The sequence below is a fragment of the Lolium rigidum genome, chromosome 4 (assembly GCF_022539505.1).
Source record: "Lolium rigidum isolate FL_2022 chromosome 4, APGP_CSIRO_Lrig_0.1, whole genome shotgun sequence".
Lineage (NCBI taxonomy): Eukaryota > Viridiplantae > Streptophyta > Magnoliopsida > Poales > Poaceae > Lolium > Lolium rigidum.
The window spans coordinates 215,794,140-215,810,379 of NC_061511.1; the positions used below are offsets into that span (position 1 = coordinate 215,794,140).

The following is a 16,240-nucleotide window of genomic DNA, read 5'->3' on the forward strand; positions in this document are numbered from 1 at the left end:
TTTATCAATTTTTCGCGGTTTTGAACTTCCTTTTAATTCAGTCTTTTTCTGTATGTGGTTAGCGGGTCAAATAGTCAGCGCGGACCAAATAGATCGTGCCGCTTTGCACGCTGTCCAGACAGCCCTCGAAAATCTGTTCATGAACCGACTGAAACACCATTTGGATCGCCGTTTTGCGTCGGCCTGCTCGAGATGCCCTAACCCATCTCTGGACAAGTTGAACAGCACTATGTGTTCCGGTGACAAGCCAAAGGTCAATTAACTCGGGCAGCTCACCCTCCCCTGTTCCGGTGCACCATAATCTCCCTGAGACCTCAGTACCGAGAAGAGCAAGCACGGCCACGTAGTACAGCGGGCGGTATTGATCGCCGCTCACTAGCGTCCTCGTGCGTACGTGCCCCCTGGCCGCGCGCGGGACGATAGGCAGCTGTCGCCGGCCGGCCGTGGCGGCGGCGCACCTCAATAAAAGCACCACCTTTTCGTACCCTGCATGTCAAAACCTCTCCACCCAAACTCTCAAGCCCAAGGTGCTCTCCACGTCCGCCGGAACCACAAAGTCACGAACCCAAGTAGCCAACCCAAACCCATCTTTTGCCAACACCCCGTCGCTTCCGAGCTCACATACGTACGTGTATATACCTCTTCGATCGATCGATCGATGCCTACATGCGCCGGCGCTGATACATCACGCAAGCCGGCGATGGCTACTTCGGCGGGAAGCGACGGGGCGGTGATCAGGAGGGCGGTGAAGCGGCTGAGCTTCGGGGCGTCGTGGGAGGAGAAGGCTGAGGCGGCGGCGGAGGTCGGGAGGCTGGCGCGGTCAGATGAGCGCACGAAGCGGGCGCTCCCGGAGCTCGGCGTCGTGCCGCCGCTCCTGTCCATGTTCGTGGACGCCGGGGGAGAGGGAAGCACCGGCGCGCGGATGGCCGCCGTCAGGGCGCTGCTCGAGCTCGCCAGAGGAACGCACAGGTCAGTGACTGATTCCTAGCTTAGTTACTGATCGACTGGTCCAGCTTTCTTCTTCCCTGTTCTTCATGAGAGTCAAATTCAGGAGCTTAGTTAGATAGATTGATTGAACCCTGTGACCCGAATACTGAAACTGGCTACGCTGCCATTGAAAGATATCCGAGTTAGTGTCACCAATTCACCATGCCATGCAAAAGTCTGTTCATGAAGAATTACTGAAATATTTTGCTCCCTATGAGATTTGTTAAAATTTAGATGTATCTGGACACTAAATAGCATCTAAATACACATCCAAATTTCAATAAATCTGGGATAATCTTCATGAGACGGGACTGAGAGAGTATTCATATTCAGAAGTCTTTTCCGGAAAAACAAATCCAAAATGATTTCTGAATATGCACAACATTCGTTCCTGCTTTCCTACCTGCAGGCATTAGGTGACTGATGCTCCTTTTCTCTGTTCTTCTCGGATGCTTTTGGATTAGTTGACCTTGCACGAAATGTCAGCTCGTTATCCGACTACTCTGCAATGATTCTAGCATCATTGTTCGTTAGAGAGTTAGGCAGGCAGGCCAGACGTAAGTACAATGTTCGGCAGGGTTTGCTGCAATTTGACCTGCGATGATGCTATACCCAACTGTCTCGTTTACTATTCCAGTACCCTTTTTCTCTTCTCTCTCGATGGAGAAATCTTGCGTATGCCTACGGAACTAGTAGTACTCACGTGCTCCGTTTAGATAAGATATTTCCATCAGAGGGAAGTGAATGACTGAATGTCATGATGCAGACTTGCACTGCATTTTTTCCACGTACATCATCCAAGCCGCACAACATGGTGCACGATGGTTAAAAATAACAAGGTGCACGATTATATCGCCCGTGACGACGCTGATATTGATGTGCACGATAGTGATCTTCCTGTTGGGCAACTCATCTCCCACGAATCACATGAATTTTGTCATAGGTGCACCAAGACCATAATCCATGAAAATTCCATCTTCTTTTGGAATGTCTTTGCTAGTACAACTTTTTCTTCTAGCAACTGTTTGCTTAGGTCTGTCGATACTCGATAAGATGGGTGGATGGCGCCTTGATCTAATCCTGATATCTCCTACTAATATCTTACATGATCTCGAGACGGTGACACGTACCGGGTGGCTGTTTTAAGGTTTTTGGGTTAAGAAATCATCTTCGGGCGAGGGCGACATCTGATGAAATGCGGCTCAGCAGATGTTCAATTCTATCTCTTCCTCAGTGCTTGCATAATGCCATTGTGTGTTTTCTGTTATGGCTAATCCTCTGCTAACATATGCTGCTTTGTTTTTTCAGAAACAAGGTGCTCATAGTGAAGGCCGGCCTGCTCAAGAAGCTGCCGCTGCTGATGGCCGACAGGGACTTGGCAACAAGCCACGACCTCGCGCTCCTCCTCCGTTCCGTCTCATCGTTGGCCAACACCGACTTCCCGCTCCCCTCCGCCGACCTCCTCCCCTTCCTCGTCGCCACCCTCAGCGGCACCACTGCAGACGTCCCGGCCGACACGAAGCTCTCATGCCTGGCCGCGCTCGGCAACCTCTCGGCCAACCTCGAGCACGTCCGTGCCGTGGCCGCTAGTGGCGCCGTTCGTGCGCTGTTCACGCTCTCCCTGGACGAGGCAACGTCGGAGGCGGCGCTGAGCGTGCTCGCGGACGTGGCGGCTGCGAGCGCGGCGGGGCGGCGGGAGATGGCGAAGGAGGAGGCTGCGGCAGGGGCGCTGGTGGAGGCCGTGGCGCGGCACGAGAACGCGCGGTGCCAGGAGCACGCGACGTACCTGGTCATGGTGCTCGCGCACGGCGGCGGCGACGCCGGACGGGAGCTCATGCGGCGGATGCGGCGGATCGGCGCCGTGCAGGCGCTGCTCGAGGTGTCGCTGCTCGGGAGCCCGCTGGCTCAGAGCAGGGCGGCAAAGATCCTGCGATGGTTTAAGGACGACGGAAAGGACAGGATCAGGGCACACTCCGGCCCGCGCGCGGAAACATCGTCGTGCCATGGCAGCGACGGTGATGACGACGGCGCGCAGAAGCCTTGCCCGAACGCCGTGGACAGGATAGTGAAGCAGAGCCTCGAGAGGAACATGAAGTCCATCATGCGGCGAGCCACGGCGTCCGTGGACATGACGGCAAATGATACTACTAAGATGCTGGTGGCGAGCTCTAGCTCCAAGAGCTTGCCTTGTTGAACAATTATGCAAAGTGCTTTGTTAGCTAATCTGACCAGTAAAGGGAATCCAAATCCAATTAGGCCAGGATGTTATATATACATGTGTGCCCCTGTAATTTGCAAGTCTCGATCGCCTTTGGCCACATCGATTCCCGTATCACCGATCGATTTCCAAAACCAGTCTGGCTAGCTTTGCGTGATAGTTGCACGTCGTCTAGGCGGATCACCACTTCCTCTTTCCCGTCGGCAGGAACCAAATCCGACTCCGGAAGTGTCTCGTGCTCCCGTCTACACAAACATTCTCACGCGCCCCCGCCTGTCTCCTCCCCGTCGGTGATTTGGCTTCGAGGTACTATATATCTAGATCCGCCCAGACGCACACGAGATCAGATTCATTGCGCCGATCTAACAAAAATCACAACTTTTGCCTCCGGCTCATAGGATGTCTAAGGGACGACAGGGCGAGGAGAGTCAGGCCTACTGCCCTGGCTGCAGCGGCAACAAGCACAAGAGCCTCTATCTTGTTCTAGATGACTGGCACAGGGGATTCACCATCCGCAAGCTTGACGCTGACATCCCAGATCTAAGCACCTCTCCTGTCGTCCGGCTAGTGTCACCTCAGTATAACCATGCCATGAACTTTGCAGTACTGGGCAGCAACATCATAGCTACTAGCAACCAATATGCTGCAACTGTGGTCTTTGACACCGAAACCGCCGCTCTGACCATGGGATGTCCCCTCCTTGATTCACTTTACAATACCGTCAACTACTTTCTCACCGCTGACGAGGCGCTCCTTGCGTTTAGCTACGATTTCATGCTGCACCCTCACTCCTTTGAACTCCTGACCACCACCACCAAGGATGACATGAACCCTCTGTGCCCAAGCACCGACTGGTCTTGGAAAAGTGTGCCGGCGCCCTTCACCAAGGATGAAAGGATCCAATCCTACGCCCTTCACCCGGACGGACACACCGTACTTGTCTCCGCGTACATCGGCCGTGTCCGCGGTGGTGGCACATTCTCCTTCGACACCAAGAGCCGTGAGTGGAGGCACCTTGGGGATTGGATGTTGCCTTTCAATCTCGAAGCCTACTTCGACGCCGAGCTAGATGCATGGGTTGGGCTACACCGGGATGGCTACATCCGCTCCTGCCAAGTTCCCTCCCTCGGCGGTAGCAACAGCACAATGCAACAGCCCGACTGGAAGATGGCCAAGGAGCACCAGATGTGGAGCCCGCCGCATCAGTTGGCTAAAGGGCGAGGGGCTACTCTCACCTACATGGGCAACTCCAGGTTTATCCTTGTTGATTGCGTGGCGGCCGATGGCTTAGAGTTCCAGGATGCTTTTGGTGACACTTGTGGTTGCGTGCTCAGCATGACCACGTTTCTTCTAAGGTACGATCGTGAGGGCAATCTACGGATCAAAGACAAAAACACTACTTCATGTCGTGTGTCTAAGCAACTCTCGTCGTTCTCGCCCGTGGCTTTCTGGATGTAGCTACAACCAAGGAAACTGCTCACGTTGTTTTTATTCTTTTAAGTTGTATGTCATGCATACTAGCTTTATGTTCATCGCCCTATCTATCAATTATTGTCTCCATTTTTCTATGTACAAGACCACCTTGTAAACTGGGTGCAACTTTGACCATCAATTTATGCAAGAAAATAGGTATAAAAAATAGTTGTCGAAAGTTTCGGCTATAGCGCCGTCCAATTTCCGGGAGGACACGCTGATTCATTGTGACGTAGCCCCCGTCTCCCATCTCCTGCCCCCAATCCCACCACGCATCATGCCGTAAGATTTCCATGCGCGGACCTCTCTCACGCGTCCGTCCCTTCCTCCACGTCAATGGACATTGGACCCCAATGCCTCCTAGGCCCTCACGTCATTGCCAATTGTATTGTGGATATAATAAATGCGTATAGACTATAGACACAATGTAGCCATATATTGGTGGACCGGGATGGCCCATAAAGGAGGTATGACCTTGAGGCCTACCAGGTGGCCCATCAACCAAGGACCTAGACGGAGGCCGTAGGCTTGGCTGGAGTCATACAAGACGGGCGTCCCTAGGTGGAAGCGACTTGGAGTATACGGCTTCGCCCATGTGACATCTTACGATTCTATGATATAGTTGGTTAGAGACTACCATGCAATCCCTAGGCCTGACATTTTATATAAGAAGATCTCCGAGCAGCTTTTAGGGTATAGAAAATCTCATTGAAATCTTGTGCACTTGCTGCCATCATAGTGAACTGTAGCAAGAGTAGAGATCTACCACGTTGTGGATCTTGAACCTAGGAAACTCGTGCGTATCACCGTCCTATGCATCCACACACCTAATTCCCTACTTCTCCCCATTCCTTGAGGACCCATCATGACTACTGTATGAATAATACCATGATAGTTGGCGCCAACCGTAAGGTGTGTCAAGCCCATGGAATTCAAGTTCCGACGGGAGCTTTTGGCGGCTGCAGCGATTGCAACCCCATCGGCCGCATCATGTACTACCAGGACATCCCTTTCGTGTCGGCTAACGAAACATGTGTTCCATATATTTTCAACCCTAATGCGTACACTGAGGTTTGTTCGGCGAATTCCACATCTTCATCAGGTGGCCAGCCAGGAGGGTTTTTTTTTTTTTTTTTTTTTGCGGAAGGCCAGCCAGGAGGTTGGCTTTGACTTTGACAACACCCTGCTGGCCCATCCACGAAGATTGTAGTGCAAGACGGATCTAGATCTACCCTCTCCACCCAGGTGGCAGTTTTCTATATCTACACCCTTGAGGCCAAGATCGTGGTGGAAGACCAATTTGAATCCACATTCCTAGTTGAAGCTCCATGCTCAATAATCACCACTTTGTTGGCTACGCCGGTTCCATTTCTGAACCATTTCAAGCTATGGGCAAAAACGAGTTAGTCCTCCCCGTCATAGATGAGCTGGACTATCCGATTATAGTACAAAAATCGTCTCAACTCCTAGGATATAGGATCGAATGGCCTGCAAGAAGACACGTTCGTCAGAGCATATATTTTTGAAAGTATTATTCCACTTTTATATCGAATCCAATGAAGGAGCGTAAGCAAGTTCTTATTATGGGCGTTTTGTCGCACCTAAGGTGTCACTATTCTTGAGTGAATTAAATGTAAGTATTGAAGATGAAAGTGGTGAATGAGAAATGATTTGTTGAAAAACGTATTGATTGTTAAATAGAAAGTAAATAACGTAAATGAAACTAACCAAAATTGGTTGGATTTTCCTACCGAAAAGAGATAGACGCTGAAACACTCATTTCACTATGATATTGAATGTGCATGGTGGAGTTACGGTGAATGAAATAAGTATGTGATCATAACCCCTTTTATTATGATACAAGTAGGCGAGCCTTCATATCGAGATCAACTGACATTATTGTCTTATCGCGTATTAGCATAGACTCATGGTTAGCGTGAATGATTAAGGTTTTGAGACCAAACCAACACATTAAGGTTTTCGGTTCCTTGTTATCCTTGAATTGTTTTCGCTTCTCTCCGATATCTTCAGTTTTACTAGGGGGTTGTGGAGTCGCTAGAAAACTAGTTCTTACCTACATAAGCCCTTCATTAGACAACAACAATTGTATAAAACATAGATAATCAAACTCATAAGCAATAATAAGAATAATATTCACAAGTCTACGAAATAGCATTAAGGCAAATCACATCTCACAAATCCACATCTCCCTCTCAATATCATGTCTTGATGAAAATAGGATTTACAAAGTTGAATCTCTCTCTCTCTCTATGCAAGATCTATGCTGGGGAAAGATAGAGAGGAGTCGATCGTACTTAGAGGATCAAACCAAGTGGACATGATATGTCATTTGTCCTTCACAAAACCTGCAACCTTAGACGAGATGATAGAAATATTGGAAGGTTGCACCTAACTTCTCTTTCCTAGCCACATATAATTTTTCATCAATTAAGTCTTATTCCCAAAACAAATTTTAAAATTAAGACTAGCGATAATTACTTTTGTTTAAAAGTCCTGCAAAGAGAATCAAATGAAGATAAATGGAATGTAGGGTCTTCTCCATCTTTTCCTGCAAAAGCATGATGCTAAACTTGTTGGATAAGACCGACACTGATAGTTTTGATGACTTGTTTGGATGGAGCACCGTACTCTCTCAAAGTCTTTTTTAGGTTCAGATGTGATGATTAAGTTTTAACATATTGAGTTTAAGTCAATAGTTTTGACTTTAGAAAATTTTCTACGAACTCCTGAAGTCTTTCATCGGGCACACACACTAGTAGAAAAAGAGCCTTTAGTTCCGGTTCATAAGAGACTTTAGTCTCGGTTATGCAACCGAGACTAAATAACTTGGACTGAAGCCCACCCCCTTTAGTCCTGATTGCTTACGAACCGGGACTAAAGGTCCATCCACCTGGGCTGCAGACGTGCGTCAGGGCGGAGTACCTTTAGTCCCGGTTTGTAACACCAACCGGGACTAAAGGCCTCTAGGTGAATTTTTTTATTTTTTTTCTAATTTTTTCCACTCCCTTTTTTCCTCTATTTTTTTCAATTATTTGCATACTTTAGTCTCCAACTACACTTATCTCTAGTCAAATTGCTTACTCGTGGTCAAACTTCCTGCTCGGTCATCCATCCTCCAGCACTGGCACGCTTAACTTCTGAGTTCCATCCCGTCCCGCATCCAAGTGATTCGCGCGCATGTATATCATATCAATCGTATTAACATGTTGGTCGATGTCACATTTCTTTATTGTTTGAATTTCAAATAATTATTTTCATAAAAAAATTAATGTTGTGATAATAATCTTGAATAAATAAATAAATAAACATTAACTTTTTAATTTGTATTATTTTTAATTTTTTAAATATTTATTTTTTTGCCAAACCTAAAACCTAAGAAGTTGAAAATCTAAAATTTGGGTAAAACTAATAGTAATCTTTATGCACGATGTAATTATTAATTTTAATTTTTTGAAAAATAAAAAAATACAAATCCGTAATTTATAGCAAAAACTAAAATCTTCCTGCTTTCATATTTTTATTTGGAATTTTGAGAATCTAAAAATTGGCTAACTTGGTAAACCCTGGTGAATCGGATGTAACATTTTCGCACGATGATTTTGGAAAATGTCAAAATTCGAATTTTTTAATTTCACCGAATAGTATGTTGCATAACATACAAAAATCTGAAAACATTTTTTTTTGAATTTTTTATCATTTTGTTTTGTATTTTACAAAGCAAAAAAAGGCGATCCACGGGGGATGGGGTGTGTGAGGGGTACGTGTGTAGTAAAAAACTCGAAAAAACCTTTACACCCGGTTGGGGACACGTTCAAAACCGCTGGCGATGGAAGCCGGAGCATTAGTCCCGGTTCCCCAGCAGAACTGGGACTAAAGACCCCATTAGTCTCGGGCCAAAATATTTGGGGACTAATGGGTTGGGATGGAAGACCTCTTTTCTACTAGTGACGCTCCAAATATCTAGGCAAAAAGTTTTCCTGGAACGATTGACCCTCTGTCGTGAACAAAGAGCATTGGTGATCCCAATACTTCTGCCGATAAACAGCACTCGGAACTTAGCTCATTGGCAACGACGCCAGAAAATAGCTTCAGGCCTGCAAGAACACATGTTTCTCACAACATATATCCACGGAAGTATTACTCTTGTTTTATATTAAATTCCAATGAAGCAGCGTAAGCGAGTCTTTATTAGTATGTGAATTTCTGTCGCACCTAGGATGTTACTAGTTTTGAGTGGATTGACTGCAAGTATTGCAAATGAAAATGGTGAATTCGAAATGATTTGCTGAAAAGAATACTGAGCGTAAAATAAAAAGTAAATAACGTAAATCAAAGTAACGAAGTTTAGTTGGAGTTTCATGCGCAAAATAGTGATGTTGATGTGGGTGTTTGGATTTCTAAATAAGTAAATCAAAGTAACAAAGTTTGGTTGGAGTTTCATGCGCAAAAGAGTGATGTTGATGTGGGTGTTTGGATTTCTTGTTGATGTGGCTGCTGTAACAAAAAAGATCCGACCCCGGAACTGTCTCGTGCAGCATGCACATGAGTCGTGTTCTCAATCTATCGCGTGCCCGCCTGCTGGAAATAATCCACACTGCATAATTTAGGCAAGGAAAACGCTTCGTATCAGGCGACCGATCCAAGCAAAAGATCGATCGTCCCGATCGCACCTTGGCTTGCCCCGTTTTGGGCCACCATCCATGCACGCTCGCAGCCCACCACCACCATGGCCAGCTACGCTGAAGCCCACCACCACCAAGGCTAGCTGCGGTGAAGCCCACCACCACCTAGGCACCAGAAATATGCAACCACGTTTTTATTACAAAATGATATGGAAAACGCCAGTTTTTTCTCGATGTTGTATACCTTATTTATTTTTGTAACTAACGCATCACAAGATTTGTAGTAAAAACACACGCGGGATGTTGTAATGTCCGCCTGGGTGTTTGCCACAAGTTTGTGGTTTTTGTTGTATTTGTTTGTGTTTTTTCGTTGAAATAGTTGGTGATTTTATTGTCATTCAATTTGTACCAAAATAAAATATTGTTAACCACTTTTCCATCGCTAAAAACATATGATTTTTTGTTGTATTAGTCTACGACTTTTTGTTAGAATTGATAACGATTATTGTTGTAAACAAACTCATAGGAATATATTTATTATTTAACAACTTTGTTCGTAACGTTACTTTTTAAAATTTTGTAGCGCATATTTTGTAATATTTTCACATAATTTTATAGCGAAAGCAGGTTAGAGATGTTGTAATCTTTTACTTGGGAGTTTGCCATAGGTTTGTGGTTTTTATTGTAAACAGCTATTATTTATGTTAAAATAGCTGGTGGTTTTTGTTGTAACTAAATATGTAGCAAATTTGTTATTGCTTAACCAATTTTTCATAGCCACAAACACGTGTTTTTTTTGTAGTAATAGTTTTTGATTTTTATTGTAATTTGCTGCCGATATTTGTTGTAAACCAACATGTACGAAAATAGTTGTTATTTAACCATATTTTATAATATTACTTTTTCGGTTTAATTGGTGAAGGAAAGGACTGCGGGTTGAGTTTCTAAAAACTAGGGGATAAAACACAAAAATCACATCGATTGATTCTGGACGTTGGATCGCGATCGGAAACCTGAGCGTTTCCTAGTCTGAAACCTGAAGAGCTGATCTCCATGTTCATGACAGGAAGCGAACTTCAAACTCATGGTTGCGCCAAGGAGGCAGAAAGAGACAAGGACCCCTCGCGGATCTCCATGCGCTGCTGCCGAAGCAAAAAAAAGTTTTGCTAGTGCGGTGCACGTGAGGTCACTCGAGCCAGGACGTGGGCCCCACCTCCCGCCGGATCAATCTGGACCGTCGAGGCCATCCAACGGTCGGGCAGGCCGTATAAATCCATCCAGGTCATCCAGACCCCAAACCCCTCTCTCCCACCAACCACCATCGCCGTTGCAGCAGCCCTTGGCAGCCCAGAGAGACGCAATGGCGGCGCCCACCACCTCCGCGGCCTCCACGCTCGCCTTCTCCCACCCCAAAACCCTAGCCGCCGCCGCCGCCGCCACCCTCTCCGCCGCCTCCGTCGCCTTCCCCGCCACCCACCCGTCATGCGCCCTCGCCACCCGCCGCCGCGCCGTCGCCGCCATGGTCGCCGCCCCGGCCAAGGTGGGGGCCGCCATGCCCTCGCTCGACTTCGACACCGCCGTCTTCAACAAGGAGAAGGTCTCCCTCGCCGGCCACGAGGAGGTACGTTCTCCTGCCCAACCCTGCTGCTGCTGCTCGCTTCGAGGTTTCCTACGTGGGGAGGATTGATTTCTGGAGATTTGTTGCGTCTGTGGTTGCAGTACATCGTGAGGGGCGGGCGGAACCTCTTCCCGCTGCTCCCGGAGGCGTTCAAGGGCGTCAAGCAGATCGGGGTCATCGGGTGGGGCTCTCAGGTTCGCTCCCAGCTCCGCTCCCCTCACTCTCAGCCAGCGCACTGTTTCGCTCTACACTGCCGAGATTTACCCTGTCTACCTATCTATCCGCTGCCTGAGCAGTCACGCGGTCGAGCTTGTCGCCGATTTGAAATCGATTTCTTCTATCAGAGCAACAGAATCGTCTGTGATTGAAATAACAGAGTCACTGGTGGTGTTTTTGCAGGGTCCGGCACAGGCGCAGAACCTCAGGGACTCTTTGACTGAAGCCAAGTCTGACATTGTTGTCAAGGTAAAAAGCGCTCAAGCCTTGTCTTAAGCCCAGGATAATTCAATAATACCATGTGTATTCTTTTGTTCAGCTTTGCTAAATTGTAACACTGGCCACAGTTTATCACTCGCTCTTACTTACAGTGAGCATTTGATCACATACGACTTGAACATGGAAATTTTACCAGCCAGGATTTGTATTATAGTTTATATCCCATTTGATATGTGCTTTGGCACTGTCATGTCGGTTCACTAAGCTGCCTTTTGCTTCCAGATTGGTCTCCGGAAAGGTTCCAAATCTTTTGAGGAAGCACGTGCAGCTGGGTTCACTGAGGAGAACGGAACCTTGGGGGATATATGGGAGACGGTTTCAGGCAGTGATCTTGTGTTGCTGCTCATATCTGATTCTGCACAGGTGCGCTTTATGCTTAGCTAGATTCTGCACAGTTTCAGGATGGCGTTGCTTTGCAACCTGTTGGTTTAATTAATTAATTTATTGTATCTGGAGAATACTTTTTATCAGTCCCTACATGATACATTCTTCTACTCGCTGCCACTTTATTCCATCCCTGTAACTGAAGTTCCCATTTACTCTCTGCAGGCAGACAACTACGAGAAAATCTTCTCTCACATGAAACCAAACAGTATTCTTGGTTTATCCCATGGATTTCTTCTTGGACATTTGCAATCAGCTGGCCTTGATTTTCCCAAGAACATCAGTGTGGTTGCTGTCTGCCCCAAGGGAATGGGCCCATCAGTGCGGAGACTTTATGTTCAGGGCAAAGAAGTAAATGGTGCCGGTATCAACGCTAGCTTTGCTGTTCACCAGGTACGGTAATTTCACTGAGAAACAAACTTCTCAACCGTTGATTTGGTGTGGAGACTTGCAGCAGCTATGCACTGAGAGCTTATGCGCGTGTGCTCTTTTTGATGTATAGGATGTTGATGGAAGGGCAACTGATGTTGCTCTAGGATGGTCGGTTGCACTAGGATCCCCGTTCACATTCGCTACTACTCTAGAACAGGAGTACAAGAGTGATATCTTTGGGGAGCGAGGTGAACCTTCTGTTTCCTCTATCTTTGGACTTTGTCTTACCTGTTCTGATTGTACTGCAACTAACTAGGGTTTCTCCAGGAATTTTGCTCGGTGCTGTCCATGGCATCGTGGAGGCTTTATTTAGGAGATACACAGAGCAAGGAATGGATGAGGAATTGGCATACAAAACCACTGTAGAGGGCATCACTGGAATTATCTCAAAAACCATCTCAAAGAAGGTACACCACTATTAATCTTTTTCTTACCTCTTGTCAACTTTACTCACTCGTTCCCCATATTGTTCCCAGGGTATGCTTGAAGTGTACAACTCCTTGAGTGAGGAAGGCAAAAAGGAGTTCAACAAGGCGTACAGCGCATCATTTTATCCTTGCATGGATATCCTCTATGAGTGCTATGAAGATGTTGCCTCTGGAAGTGAAATCAGGAGTGTTGTGTTGGCCGGACGGAGGTTTTATGTGAGTTTCTGCACTATTTGAACTGCAACTTTTGATTATGGTTCTGTTCATGACTAAGTTTGGAGTTTAGACACCAAATAAGACATTAATTGACACTACCTTATTGATTATGCTCTCACAGGATAAGGAAGGTCTTCCTGCTTTCCCTATGGGCAAAATTGACCAAACCCGTATGTGGAAGGTTGGTGAAAAGGTGCGGGCAACCCGGCCACAGGGTGACCTTGGGCCACTTCACCCCTTCACCGCTGGAGTTTATGTTGCACTAATGATGGCCCAGGTCATGCTCCTTTCCTCTTGTTACATACCACTATACTAGCATGTATGAATGTATGATAAGGCTGATTGAGGCCCTATTTGGATCACCTTGCCATATCACAGCAGTAGATTACATTGCATGAATCTTATTGAACTGTTCATTTTTACGATGCTGCAGATTGAGGTCCTCAGGAAGAAGGGCCACTCGTACTCTGAGATCATCAACGAGAGCGTGATCGAGTCGGTAGACTCTCTGAACCCCTTCATGCACGCGAGTGGGGTGGCCTTCATGGTCGACAACTGCTCCACCACTGCCCGTCTGGGATCAAGAAAGTGGGCGCCACGCTTCGACTACATCCTGACCCAGCAGGCTTTCGTGACTGTTGACAAGAACGCGCCCATCAACCAGGATCTCATCAGCAACTTCTTTTCGGACCCTGTCCACGGCGCCATCAAGGTCTGCGCCGAGCTGAGGCCAACTGTCGACATCTCGGTGACGGCCGATGCTGACTTTGTGCGCCCTGAGCTCAGGCAGTCTGCCTAGATTGGTCTGTGTTTGTTGCGGGCTGAAGAGTAGTTTTTTGATGGGATGTTTGGACTGTAACTTATGTGTGCGGAGCATGTGTGAACTTGTGAGCTGCTGTCAGATTAGAGAGCCCATGGTCGGGTTGGACTGAACTGTCGTCATTTCAAGAATAAAGTTAGTTCGTCCGGTTAGATGCTGCGCTTGCCACCACTCGCGGAATTCACAGTACAAACTGTTTCAGTCCTCTGTCGTAAGCTTAGCAAGCGTAGTTGAAGAGCTCGTGGTGTCCTCTGTCGTAAGCTTCGCAAGCGTAGCACTTCCCAGAGACATTTTGCTGAACAATAACTGTGAAGGCATGGCGAGCTCGTAGTGTCCTCTCCGGCGGGCGGGCACACGAGTCTGAGCCTGTGTCAATGCATTCGAGGAAAACTACCCTCCGTCTCCCTCAATGTCGGTTCTGCTATCCCCTTCACTTGCTGATGGCCTCATCAGCCGAGTGTCGGGCAACTCCAGTGACCTCACGGTTGGCATTGGTCATGCCTATGTGCGCCCTCATCTCAACACCTTCTCTACTAGTATCTAGAGCTGAGTTCAAAAAAAAAAAAAGTATCTAGAGCTGCTTCTCAACAGCCCGTGATCCATGGAGCTCGATCCCTAGCGCGTCAATTGTTCGTCCAAGGTAGAGGAGCACTGAATTCATTTGCGCAGACGACCAATATCACCTTGAAATTCTGTCTCCAAAGAGAATGCGAGCACAGAGGTGAAACGTTTGAGTGAGGAAGGATAATTTCTGCACCTACACCAGCGTCCAATCTATTTTAAGGTATCTATATCCGATTTTTAAAAAAATCTGACGAATAAGGATATTCGATTCAGAAGTGGTGATCCGGAAACGGTATAAGATATGGTACGGTATAGCAAATAGCATGCCAAACCGAAATTTAGTTAGAATAATCTGAATATTTTAAACCGGATAATCTGATTTTATAGTCAAAAACCAAGGCCAATCTTGCAAAGTTAGTAGTTATTAAGTTACTAAATTTATTTGGCGAGCATGTTTAATGCTTAAATTTTAGCGCACCATGTCTCTTTTTTCTTGACTACACAAGACTGAAAGTTTAAATGTCTCTCAAGATTTGAAAGAACTATAACTATCTACCGATGAGAACATATATCCCACTATTTTTGTTTCCGGTTCAAGTCCACCCTATTTCCGATTCAAATCCACAGGTATATTCGGATTCGAATCGGAAACCGATCAATATCCGCTCCGATCCAAATCCGAGAAAAATATATGGTAAAGAATATGGTATGAGCAAAATCTGATATAATCCGATGCTAGGGTGGCAAGGCATCGCGCATTTACCCCGCAAAAGCCAATTCGCAGCAAAAGTTGTTGTGGAATTAGGTTTGAATTAGAAAAGGATTAGTGAAAACTTTGGTCCCGCGTCCCGCCCCGTTTGCCATTCTGTGTTAGCCTTATTTGAGCAAAATATTGCGCTGATGCACAAATATCTTCTGTGGAGCACGATTTATATCCAGTGCCCTAAATTGATGGGTCGTGTTCATTTATGAAGACTGTAAATAACTCAAATGTTAATGCCATGGTGTACCTAAAAAGCAATTGTTATACAGTAATACAGCTGATAGGCGCCTGAAACACGATTACATACAAAGAATTGCCATGAAACCACTTCTTACAAACAAAAGACCAGAAGAACAAGAAGAGAAAATGGAAGTTACTGCTAATAATTAAGATGGCTGGAACTTAGACCACGATTAGTGTAATTATGTAGCATCGATCTCAGCTGCTCCGCTTCACGTCGGAGGTGCTGCCTCCCTCGTGACCACCACGGGAGCTCCCTCCTCCGCCACCCCTCCGATCAGCAGCATCAGCAGCGTGCGGATCAGCCCGGTCATTCTCCGCCGCGGTGGTGGCGGCGGTGGCAGAGGAGTCCCTGCCGGTGAGCCGCTGCACGACGGCCTTGAAGTCGTCGGCTGTGCCGGCCTCGATGTACACCGTCTCGACGATCCTCACCGTCGTCGTCACCGCCTTCGCTCCTTGCTCCTCACCCGACATCGAGCAGAATGTCAGAGGAGAGAATGGGAGTGCAGGTCTAGAGGTAGAGGAAGCGCAGGAGGGAGATAAGTAGCCGATGAGCCGTCAGTGGCAGGGGTTTGACCGCGCTCAGTAAAAGAAGCTGAGCGAGACGTGTGATCTTCAAACGGCACGGCCATGGCTTTGACGAGGTTATGCCACCATGGAACTCTTCCTTCTTTGGGGCTCTTGGATAGAACCATATTTTATTCTCAAAAAAAAAAAAAAAGGATATAACCATATTTTCTCTGCGTACGTGTAAAATGTAGCAAGTCAAACGTGCTAAGGTTTGACCATCAATAATCGACGTGCACATTTGCAGCAACAAATTTCTACAACCAACCTATCCGTCGTGAATATATTACCATATCTACACTTGTTTTTTTATCTTGTCCAAAAAAGAAAAGTATAGGAGTCCTTGATGGTCAAGGTGCTACCTATGAGTACGTGCGAAATATTAAAACGGC

The 16,240-nt window shown here is 46.7% G+C and overlaps 3 protein-coding genes across 3 annotated transcripts; all 3 read left to right on the plus strand.

Moving 5' to 3' along the window:
* Nucleotides 1–700: 700 nt before the first annotated feature.
* LOC124648253 lies at nt 701–3,181 on the plus strand. The gene is made up of 2 exons (XM_047188044.1): nt 701–969; nt 2,296–3,181. The coding sequence occupies exons 1-2, from the start codon at nt 701–703 to the stop codon at nt 3,179–3,181; spliced, it is 1,155 nt and encodes a 384-aa protein (XP_047044000.1).
* Nucleotides 3,182–3,604: 423 nt separating this feature from the next.
* Nucleotides 3,605–4,663, plus strand: LOC124648254. The gene has a single exon (XM_047188045.1). The coding sequence runs from the start codon at nt 3,605–3,607 to the stop codon at nt 4,661–4,663; it is 1,059 nt and encodes a 352-aa protein (XP_047044001.1).
* Nucleotides 4,664–10,666: 6,003 nt separating this feature from the next.
* On the plus strand, nt 10,667–13,866 carry LOC124707043 (ketol-acid reductoisomerase, chloroplastic). Its single transcript, XM_047238703.1, has 10 exons — nt 10,667–10,942; nt 11,041–11,133; nt 11,339–11,404; nt 11,657–11,797; nt 11,984–12,211; nt 12,321–12,438; nt 12,518–12,657; nt 12,727–12,894; nt 13,016–13,171; nt 13,328–13,866. The coding sequence occupies exons 1-10, from the start codon at nt 10,682–10,684 to the stop codon at nt 13,691–13,693; spliced, it is 1,737 nt and encodes a 578-aa protein (XP_047094659.1). The 5' UTR covers nt 10,667–10,681; the 3' UTR covers nt 13,694–13,866.
* The last annotated feature ends 2,374 nt before the right edge of the window (nt 13,867–16,240 follow it).